This window comes from Larimichthys crocea, chromosome XX (assembly GCF_000972845.2).
Source record: "Larimichthys crocea isolate SSNF chromosome XX, L_crocea_2.0, whole genome shotgun sequence".
NCBI lineage: Eukaryota > Metazoa > Chordata > Actinopteri > Sciaenidae > Larimichthys > Larimichthys crocea.
This window is the reverse complement of record NC_040030.1, coordinates 9881454-9892638: the sequence shown is the minus strand read 5'-3', so window position 1 is coordinate 9892638 and position 11185 is coordinate 9881454. Positions and strand designations below refer to the sequence as shown.

The 11185-nt window shown below is 41.5% G+C and overlaps 1 protein-coding gene across 1 annotated transcript in view; it reads left to right on the top strand.

The window, feature by feature from the left end:
- The window catches only part of LOC104924625 (round spermatid basic protein 1-like), a 37676-nt gene that overhangs the window by 12863 nt on the left and 13628 nt on the right, over nucleotides 1-11185 (top strand). The window contains exons 3-4 of the mRNA XM_027272119.1: nucleotides 2667-3232; nucleotides 3329-3487. Coding sequence (XP_027127920.1) covers nucleotides 2667-3232; nucleotides 3329-3487 — 725 coding nt within the window. The remainder of the gene's footprint in view (nucleotides 1-2666; nucleotides 3233-3328; nucleotides 3488-11185) is intronic.

Here is an 11185-nt window from a genome sequence, read left to right as displayed (position 1 = left end):
AGTTCAGAAAATGACATGACTAACTTTGAAACACTTGAGATGAATTAATATCCATCTCTCTGCTAGGGGGTCAGGGGTATGCTCAGGGTGGCCTCAGCGTGTCATCGAGCCACCCTTTAGGACCGCCCACAAAATCCTGGACTGAAAAATGGTGAAAAACAGTTTGAACCTCTAGTTCCACATTTTAGTTATATCTAATATCTTTTCACATGTTTTCAGCAACTATTTTCTAACATATTTAATGTACTTTGAAAGAAATCTCAGAATAGCTTTTAAGACTTGATGTTAAGGCTAAGGCTGTAAATCATAAATAAATTAGAGCAGCTGTGAACAGGTAGATTTACAGTCAGAGCCTCTACAACAGGTTTGATGATGATGGCAAATAAAACATTTTCAGATTTTAGAGTGTTGGTCAAACGAAACAAAACATTTGAACACGTCAGCTCGGGCTTTTGGAAATTCAGTATTTTCCTTATTTAAAAATTCATCAATAATTTAATACTTTTAAACCCTGCTGTCTGTTTCTGAGTCTAACCAGTGTCGTGTCGATTCTCTGACCTTTAAGTCACATTTGTTCTGTCAGCTTTTAGAAATAATTTGTGTCTAATTATGAAATGATAGTGGTGATATCATGATTATAATACAGCTGTGTATAATAAACACCCTGTAAGTGTTTCTATATAAGAACAGCAGAGATTTTAAAAAATCGACTTTGTAAGAGCTGCAGTGACGTCTCTCTGTCCTGTGTGTCTTGTTTCAGTCGGATCCTGGCAGAATAAATGTACAATTATAGGTTCAGACCATCTTTTATTGAGGAAGCAGCGATCATTCAGGAGCCTTCAGACACGTGGAACTATGTTCAGCCTCAACTTTCAACTTTATTACCCCAAAGGGGAAATTTTATATATATATATATACAGTATAGCTATTATATATAATATATAACATATGATATATGATATAAGCATCTGCTGGCTCACAACACGCTGACAGATGTTTGACATAGTTCAGAACACAGTTGCTTTATTAAAGTCTAAATCTGTACTAATAGTGCTGATTGGTTCATAGCTCAGAACATTATTAGTCCAATAAGTTTGAAATGATCTTTTCAATACTATATATATAGATATATATTGTTTTCTGAATTTATATTTGAAGTTTGCACAAGCATGAAACATTTTACTTAGATCTGTTTATTACATTTCAAATCACTACCAAACAAATGTACCACACCTCAGTTATTTTCTCAATGTAGCTGCTCTTCTATGAACGGATGAAGGTTAAGGTTCGTGAGTAAACGTGTGTGTGTGTGTGTGTGTGTGTGTGTGTGTGTGTGTGTGTGTGTGTGTGTGTGTGTGTGTACACATGTAGACAGAATTGGGGGAGGGGTGACTTGTGGGTTAAAGAGCTTTTGGATTAGTATGTTAGGCTTTGTACTGCAAATACCCTCTTGCTGTTGCTCTCTTTATTGCTCTCTCACACCACACACACACACACACACACACACACACACGTACGCACACACACATTATGTTACTCTCTCTCTGCTGTTTTTCATTCTGTCTCTCACTCCTGCCTTATCTGGTGTTGAACGTGTGCGGGGTACAAAATAGACTCTGTGTGTGTGAGTGTGTGCGTGCGTGCGTGTGATGAGATGATAGCTGATATTTGAATTATGCTGAGGCAGCAGCACCTCTATCAAAGTAACTCACGTGTGCACGTACACACACACACACACACACACACACACACACACACACACACACAGTAAATGTATACATGTCTACAACCACTGGGCAAGAATGAAGCAGCCCAGCCACACTTTTCTAAATCGTCGTAAACAGCTCTAGCAAACACACACACACACACACACACACACACACACACACACACACACACACACACACACACACACACACACACACAAATACATACAGTACAGTAGCACTGTGCATAAATTTGCATGTTCCACTTGTGCTACTGGAAAGCTTGTTTCCTGGCTTAGTGATATCTGCTTCTGTCAAGGGAGTCCAATTCAGGGCTCTTCAATTTATTTTATGTATGCACCCGGGGAGATGCACACCATCTGGGAAAAGCTATGAGTCATCTGTCTACGCTTACTTAAAATAGTTAGGACTTATTATTTTCAGTTTTATTGTTTCTCAAATAGGGAATTTATAACGTATCGGTTTATTTTAACAGTTGAAATAAATAATACAGCAATCCGGGTGAGAGGATTGTATTTTACTGTACGTTCTTTCTGTTTTTTTTTTTTTTTTTACTGTTTTGACAGACAGAGGAGCATAATCAGCACCTCATTTATAGTTTCTTATTTCACTGGAAGCTTTTTTCTGAGCTTTCGTCATTGCAGAAAGAAGTGATTCACTGTAAAGTACAGTGAAAAGTGTCTCCTTACAGCAAAAGGGTTGAGGATTGGTTTGTTGATCCGTCACACAGCAGACATGAATAGATTTTTTTAAAAGGCTTACATGAATGATGTGTTTTCCTGTTCCCTTCAAGCCTCAAAATTAGATTTTTTTCCTTCATATTTTTGTGTTGCTCTTTTAAGCGTGTCCTCTCCTGTGAAGTCTCTTCCCTCTAAGTAATAAGACGCTTCCCTCTCTCCCTCTCTCTCTCTTTCTCTCTCTCTCTGTCACTCTGTCCAGATGAAAAAGAGAAAGCCAAGATCAACTCAGAGGAGCTGCAGATCAAAAAAGTGAAAAAGAAAAAGAAGAAGAAACACAAAGAGGGGGAGAAGCACAAACGAGTGAAGATGTACCACCGCTCCTGCCAAACCTCGTGTGCCGGCCTCCTTCTCATTCCTCCATCCTCTCCAACCACTACCACTTCTCCTCCATCCTCCAACTCCCCTCTGTCTCCATTTAAGTCCCCACTACCCGTTTACCCTCCACCTAACAACAAAACCGCACACCTCCTGCCTTCCTCCCCGCCCCTTGCCTCCAAACCTCTCATAAACTCCTCTCTCAACAACTCTCCGTCGTCCTCCATCAAGACGCCTCAACCCTTCCCGACCAAACACCAGCCGCAGTGCACATATCCTGGTACGGCAGGTCTGGAGTTTGCCCAGTACATCCACATAGAGGAGCAGCCTAACGGAGGGGCCCTGGTGGCCCACGCCTACACATCCCAGCTCTCCTCTCTCTCCATGGGCCAGAGGCAGAGATTCGCCCAGGAGTTTGTCACCCTCGCTTTCAGTGAGGACTCATCCCAGGTGCGGCGTAGATATTGGTATTGATATCAGATTGATCCACAGATGTTGGCTGATATTTAAATGTATTTAAATTACACCACTGAACATGTTTTTCAGGCAGCTCACTACGTCATGGGAATTGTCCACGGAGAAGCAAGCTACCTGCCCGACTTCTTGGACTACTTCTCGACCAAGTTCCCCTCAGCTCCAGTCAAAATGGAAATACTGGGAAAGAAGGACATAGAAACCACCACTATGGCTAATTTCTACTCTCAGGTCAGTCACACACGCATCACTCTTCAGCTGTCTCTATCAAAATAAAGCTGTAGGTACAAAGAACACGAAGCAAATGGTGAGCTCAAGTTCAAGTTAGCAAGGGCCAAGTACCTCCAAGCCTCTTATTTTCTATCATCTGTGTGTATACATTTTTTTTTGGCTGAATATAGAGTATCACAACTGTCCCAGGACCTGTCGACAGTTATGTGATTCATTCAATCAACGGTTGTCTGATGTGAAAGTACCAGAAGTTTGTCGTCTTCTGACACAAGGGCCACACCGTAGGTGGAGTGCAACAGGAAAAGATGATTGCACGATATGGTTACAACCATCTACACAGCGTTTTTTTTTTTGTTGTCGTTTTCAAACTTTCACACATGCAACAGGTTCACTACACACACGGCTGTTTCTGGTCAAAATGTGTCATGCTGCCGACTCTGGTATAGAGCAGGGAAAAGGTTTTGGCTCGAGACTCCGTAGCTCTGCATCTGTTTGTTACGTTTCTGAATGGTTTGACAGGAGCAACGTTCAAGAAAAATATCAGATGAGGGTGTGCCACAACACACAGTGCATAGAGACTTGACTGGAGGTTCAAGTTCAGCATGGACCAAAAATATGGATGGTGGAGAGGTATTGCCAGTTCACCTCCTGGGCATTGCTGAGGAGCAAGGCACTGAACCTCCCTAACTGCTCGCAGGGCGCTCCTCAGGGGGACTGCCCATCACTCCACCATCTCTCTCCACATAGCATGTCTATGAGCCCTTGTACTGCATAGCAGAGAGTGAGAATATGTGTGTAAAGAGAAACAGATACAGATATACCTCACCTTGTTATCCTCGAAAACACAGATTCACAAAGAAGAAAGGCTGATAATAATAGAGGATAAGAAACACAGGAGATTTAGATATAGTACAAGGTGGGAGAGGATGAAGGGATGCTGGGGGAAGGCGAGAAATCAATTGAAGGAAAAGGACCCAGATGACTACTGTGTGCGGCTGAAGAAGTTGCATTGTTGAGATTTTTAACCATCTGGTTGAAGCATCTGCCTCCATCTGTCCAGCATTAAACAGCTTTTGGCATGTCTGATTTCTCTGAGTAAATGACAACATTAACGACGACGAGTTGGGCACGCTGCACAGGTGGGCGCGGATCTCAAGAGAGGAAGTCAACAACGTATTTAGAGAGCGACAGCAAAAGGTGAAAGGTACGGGGCATGACCGAAGATGAGAAGAGAATAGGACACAAGTAACAAAAGGTAGCAGGAAGTGTGAGGTGACCGCTCGAAAAAAAAGGCGTTTATCTTTTCTTTTGAAAAAAGCAGAAGCTGTAGTCGGACACAACCTTTTTGGGGCTAACTGGAAAAACAAGAAGTGTGTGTGTTGCTGGTTGTGTCTGGATTGTCTACTCAGAGCACAGCGACACAGCCAGACCTCTTCATTTACAGTTTCTCCCATGTCTATAGTTCAGTAATGAAAAGCCTTTTGTTGCCTCAAACCTCCTGAGTGGCTTTGTATAGAGATACTGCCTGATCTTTTTCAAAGTGAGTGCAGACAGCACCAGCTACCAAACTGTGTGAATGTGAGTGTGTGTGTGTGTAGAGCAGTTTATGCTCTGTATCGCTCTCCTTCCGGCTATTTTTTATCGTTATGAAATATTCATAATGTTATTCTGTGTTTTTGTTTCTGTTTTGGCCAGTCCTGCTTCAACAAACACATCCTTGATCTCCGCGTCTTTCTGAATAAATTCAATCCAGATAGGGAATTAATTAAACATCTAAACTATCCGTTGTCTAAATCGAGTTTTTTTCCCCTGCAAACCTGTGTCCCGAACTGTCCCTTTAAGAGTAGTGTTCCTTGCAGGGCTAACGTCATTGTCCACTGGTCTTGTTAATTTTTCCCCCTCCCTCCTAGCTCTCAGCAGTGACCTTGGGAAGTAGACATACAGTCTGCACAGACACAGATGTGAGCATGCACACTGTGCACACTATATATATACACACACAGCACAGGTGTACACACACAGATTAATGATTTCTCTTTACACGTTTTTTTCTGCGCCTTTCTTTCTCTTCATCTCCTGTTTTTTTTTTTTGTGTCTCCCTCCCTCTGTGTTAGTCTCTCTCTTTCATCCCTCCACTCTGCTTCTGGCTCTGTTGTTTGGTTCTAGCTGAAAACGACTGGACGGATGTGTGAAGGGGGAAAAAACAACAAGAAATTTGAAACGGCTTGCAAAGTTGTGTGCGTGTCAATTTTGCTTAGCTTCTTCTCAGTATTGCTTTTCTCATGTGGGCTGCTGGATAATCACTCAACTCTCCATGTCTGCATATATTGTAATCGCTAACAACCTGTGTGTGTGTGTGTGTGTGCATGTGTGTGTGCGTGTGCGTGTGTGTGACGTGATGTTCAGAATCTGACTGCAGGTGTCAAAGTTGCTTTGCTGCTGCATGTGCGCAGTTTGTATTCAGCACCTGACTGAAGGCATTTTCAGTGGTGCTAAGGATTATGGAAGATTACAGCACTCCATTTTCTCAGGGCAAGTACAGCCTGACAGTCAATACATGAGGTGCTTCAACGCCGAGGTAATTTAGTTTTTTTCTGTCGAGTCATTGAGTGTAATAATATCAGAAGATTAATACAAAGCAAAAGAACAGACTGCTGCCGTTTAATGATATGTTAATCTGAGCTCATGTCTCTGAGCTCACAACAAAGGGCATAACAGACTAATTAAAAAACTTATATATGGAGATGTATGTTATATTATATACAAAGAATTCTGTTGTAATTTTAATCATAACTTTTATAACTTTAGTATATAATCTAACAAACTATTAGATGATATAATCTAACAGGATTTGGCGCACCCTGGCATTGCCTGCAGTGGACATATTAACCTACGACACCAGCAGTTCTCATTTACATTTATTTATTAGAAGTCTTTTTATCCTGCTCAGCTGAAAGAAAATGTGTTTTACCGGAATAAAAAATAAGAAAAGCAGTTTTCACAAAACAAATTTCCACCTACAACAAAGCTCTATCTAATAAAATCTTGAAAAACCTTCATGCATCCAATGAATTCTTGTATAAAACATTTATTTTAACACCTGTGTATTATGTAAGATGATGACACTGTAGCATAACATAAAATATTTGCTTTAATTTGGGTCTGGAGTATTAATAAACAAGAAAATGTGGATTTTGTTGAGTTATAAATAAAAAAATATTTAAAAGTTAAGCTCCAAATGAACAAATGGAAGAACGAACACCAGCTACCATGGTGGTTTTATTAAGCGTGGCCATGTTAGGATATCATAAGAAAGACTAACGCTAGCTCTTGTGGGAAATCCCCACAAACCTTCAGAACTCTCCATTTGACAAAAACACAAGTTTCATTTGTATATCAGTTGACAGTTCAGTTTCGGGTTAAACATCAACACATCCACTTTTATCTTCTCTGACTCCATCTCCGGCCTTCACCACCGTAGGCGTTCTGCTCCTACATGTTTCGTATACTCTAACCTGGAGGCAGCACTGTAGCACGCGGCCTCGAAACCAGTCTCCAACACAGTGTTTACAAAACAAGCCTAGACTTTGACGTTGCATCCTGGCGTCCCCACTGCAGCATTAAAAAAAAAGCGTGCTTAAGCTTTGACACAGTCCCGGTGTCAACATGGACTTAAATGGAGAGGGAAAGCAACCGTTACATTATATTAATTCAAAGCGTGTTTGTGTATTCACATGCCTGCGTTGTGTGGGTAAGCCGAGGGAGAGATTATGTAAGAAAAGTTTTGAATAGCGATTGTGTGTGAGGCATCAACCAGTAGCCAGAAGCTCTGTTGTGACGCAAGCACAGTAATAGACTAATAGACTTAGTACCCCGGAGACTGTCTGGACATAATGATTTGGAAAGCGTGACACAGAGAGCTGAGAAAGAGAAGGAGATAGGCTTACAGAGGTCAGGGCGAGGTCAGATGGAGTAGTGAGACAGCGCCATGACATGAACTCAGCCAGAGAGAGTGAAGGATGTGTTGAGGTGAAGAGGGAAAGTTGTTATAGAATTAACAAGTGGTCACAGCGGCCGGGCCAGAGACGGAAAAGAGACCAGGAAGAGAGAGCTGTTTGATCTAATAGACTTCCCACCGGGGACGTGGGTATTATGAGGGAAAGAGGCAGAGGAGGAGATGGAGAGGCTTACGGAGACAAGAGAAAAATAGATCATCTGAGTGAAACGGCAAGAGTAAAGTAGAGAGGGAGTGAGATGATGTGTGAGACTTCAAGATCTTCAAGAACACTGCTTTTAGTTGAAGACAGTGACGGCGGCGGAGAAATGACAGTGATGATAATTATATATAATAATGTCGGCTTCTTTAATCTTGCGAATTTGTGGACCTGGAGTACCAAATAAGATTCAGTACTGTAAATGAAAGATAGAGAAGATTGAGAAAAGAAAATGCGTCCCAAATTTTTATTGTTCGAGTATTTATGTTGTTGTGCAGCTGTTTCTTGCTTTTTAAATGAAGCTTATTATCAGGCTTAGCAATAAAACAAACAAGTAAACATGATGTTGGTAATCTCTACCCATTGAGTGCGTGTTTACGCGCACGTACACGGAGGTGAAGAAGGACCAGAGCATCTTGAACAGCACCACTCGGAGGAAGTTTGTGACATTTCCTGTTTCCTTCTGTTTGCCTTCACTTATTATAGACAAGCTGTGCTAGTGTGTGTGTCTGCTGGTGTGTGTTTGAGTGTGTGCGTAAATCACTGGCTGTTAAATTTATCTGTTTATTCAAGGCACAGGAAGTGTTTCCTAATACTGGGACTGTCCTCTTTGTTGGGGTTATTCTGCTGTTAAATTATGCATACACACTCGGATACGAACAGAAAATAGACACACAATTACAAGTATGCAGGAAGATAAATGCACACACACACACACATACACATGCTGGCTTTGTGCACACATGTCATGCTTACAAGGATTTGTGTGCTTCCACAAACACACTTTCCTCTCAGTATGTAGGTCATTGACTCAGTGAGACTATTTAAAGTTGTGATGTGTTTACGCGTGCGAGTATTTCAAGCTATTAGTCATCATCGTCTTATAAGGATATCACACAGCGTCGCGGCACAGATGCAGTGAAATGAAGTGAGCAAACAAACACACGTGACTTGGCCCATCAACGCATGATAAACTGATTTATTTAGTTAATTTGTCGTAGATAGAAAGTAAAGTCCAAAAGGCATGTAATTAGACCAATTTGCAAGTGAGCATCTAGTGGCTCAGGAGCTTAGTCTTTTTAATTTTTCTTTTTCATAACAAAGACACACAATAACACACTGAGTGACAGGAAATTAATCAACAACAATTCTGTTAATCAGTCTTTCAAGTCGTTTATCAAAGATAAATGTCCTACAAGCTTCTGAAATATGCAGATGTGATGCTTTTCTCTGTTTTTTAAAATTCACTTTAGATGAAATATCTTTGGTTTGTTCAAACAAAACAGATCTTAAGATGTCACTTTGGGCTATGGCACTTTTTTGTGAAGAAAAAAAAACAGATCATAAATTAGATCAGACTCATTGATAATTAACATATTAATACTTGTCAAATTCATTATTATGTTTGAGATAGAACAATAAATAATATTTATTTACTATTAACTCCCAAATATTGATCTATATCAGCTTTAAAAATCCAGTGTCAGTCAGGTTATAGTTTCAACAAATATTATTATTGTTTGCTAAACATTTCACTGGCTAAAGCTCATTATGAAGACCATGTCTGCCTGATTAGCCGTGTCACTCAATACTGTCTGTTGTGATGAGTCGTCACTTTTAGAGTCCCATAATCCCAGTTTTATGGTCAGTTATCACTAATAGATCATTTTGAAATAGTGGGTAAACACAGGTGTCACCAGTGATGCTAATTAAGGTCTGGTTCCATTCAGGTCAAACAGAGTCGGGGTGCTGCTGAGCTGCATGTTGCTTCACTGGAACGTCTCCGCTGCGCTAAAAGGAACGGAGCCATAATTAGCATCACTGGAAACACCTGTGTTGACCCGACTCTTTCATGTCAAAATGGCCGCTGTGAAAAAAGGTCTATTATCCAGCCTGCATAAATAACCCGGGCGAACATGTCCTCACTAAAAGAAACACACACACACACACACACCTGAGAGCCGTTGTGATCTACAGATCTTGTACGTTGGCCTCTGAGCAGCTGTTCCTGGGATTTAGTGCCTTGCTCAAGGACACACCCGGGAGCTGCCGAGCACATTCCCCTTCGGTCTTTTTCCAATGCGTTGTTCTCATCTTCATTACTTTACCTCCCTCCACCTCCCATCCTCTCTAACCTGCCCTCAGCTCTCCTCCTCCCTCCGTCCCTCCGCCTCCGTCCTTTTTTTTTTTTGTCTCTTTAACATCTTTGCCTTTTTAATCTCATCTGGTGTCTCCTTCCCTATTGTCCCCTCTTCTCCTTCACCACTTTGTTCCTTTTGTCCTTACTCTCTCTTTTACCTTCCAAATCATGTTATCCTCATTTTCACCCGCTTACTCTCGTCTCACCTCACTCCCCTTTGAGTTATTTCCATCCTCCCCTCCGTTTTCCCTCTCTTTCTCTCCTCTTCCCCTCCTGCATTTGTTTTTTTTCCCCTCTTTCACAGCTTGTCTTCCTAAACTTCCTCTCACCACTTCTCTCCATCTGTCTTTGTTCTCCTCATTCTTTTTCTCCCGTGAATCCTCGCTCTCTCCTCCTTCTCCTCCGTCTCTCTTCCCTCGCTCGCTCTCTTTATCTCTGCCTTGTTGTCAAGTGGTGACTCACTAGAGGCGAGCAGCCAAGGATCTGGCCAACACACACACACACACACACACACACACACACACACATCCTGATCAGCCAGGAGTACAGCATGCAGGCCACATGCTGCACGTACTGCACACACAAAGACACTGTTGAGAGCCAAGGGTATGGGACACGGGTTAGACACACACACACACACTATGCTCTGTCAGCCAAGTGAAGAGCAGCAAACAGTCTGTTGAGTAACACCGGTGGAGCAGAAACATCAAGTGAAACCTCCAATACACACACACACACACACACACACACACACACACACACAGACACTGTCTATTTTGACACCCAGTAGTGATTAACAGCTTCCATGTCAGTGTCTAGTTTCATGTTCCTCTGCCCCCCCTGTTGTCTTGCAGTCAAACAATATTAACTGTTAGAAACATCTCTACATTACACCGCAACCTGTTAGCATGTTAGTTATGCTTCTTATTTTTCGTTTGTTTGTAGTGAATCTAGGAAGAAACTGTTCCCTCAATTCCCTCAATAATACCTCCATATATATTTAAAAAGACATAAAAAGGAAGAACTGTCCCTCTGTTGTAATTTCATCAGAGTAGATCTCACACATGGCCACATAGAACAATGGTTCCCAAACAAGTGGCAACCTCCGTGGCTATGAATAAAACAATCTCCAGTGGTCACAAGCAGACATTGTTTTATTTTAACGTATCACAGGCAAATAGGGTTGGGAATCACCGTCCTAAAAGACAAAGAATATTAAGCGTATTTGTTAATATTCAGGATGACCTTAGAAGGGGAAATTAAACCAGGACATGCCACAACTACAGGGGAATTTAGGCTCCATAACGACAATAGAAACGCTGTGTAATGTTATGTCTTGCCCTG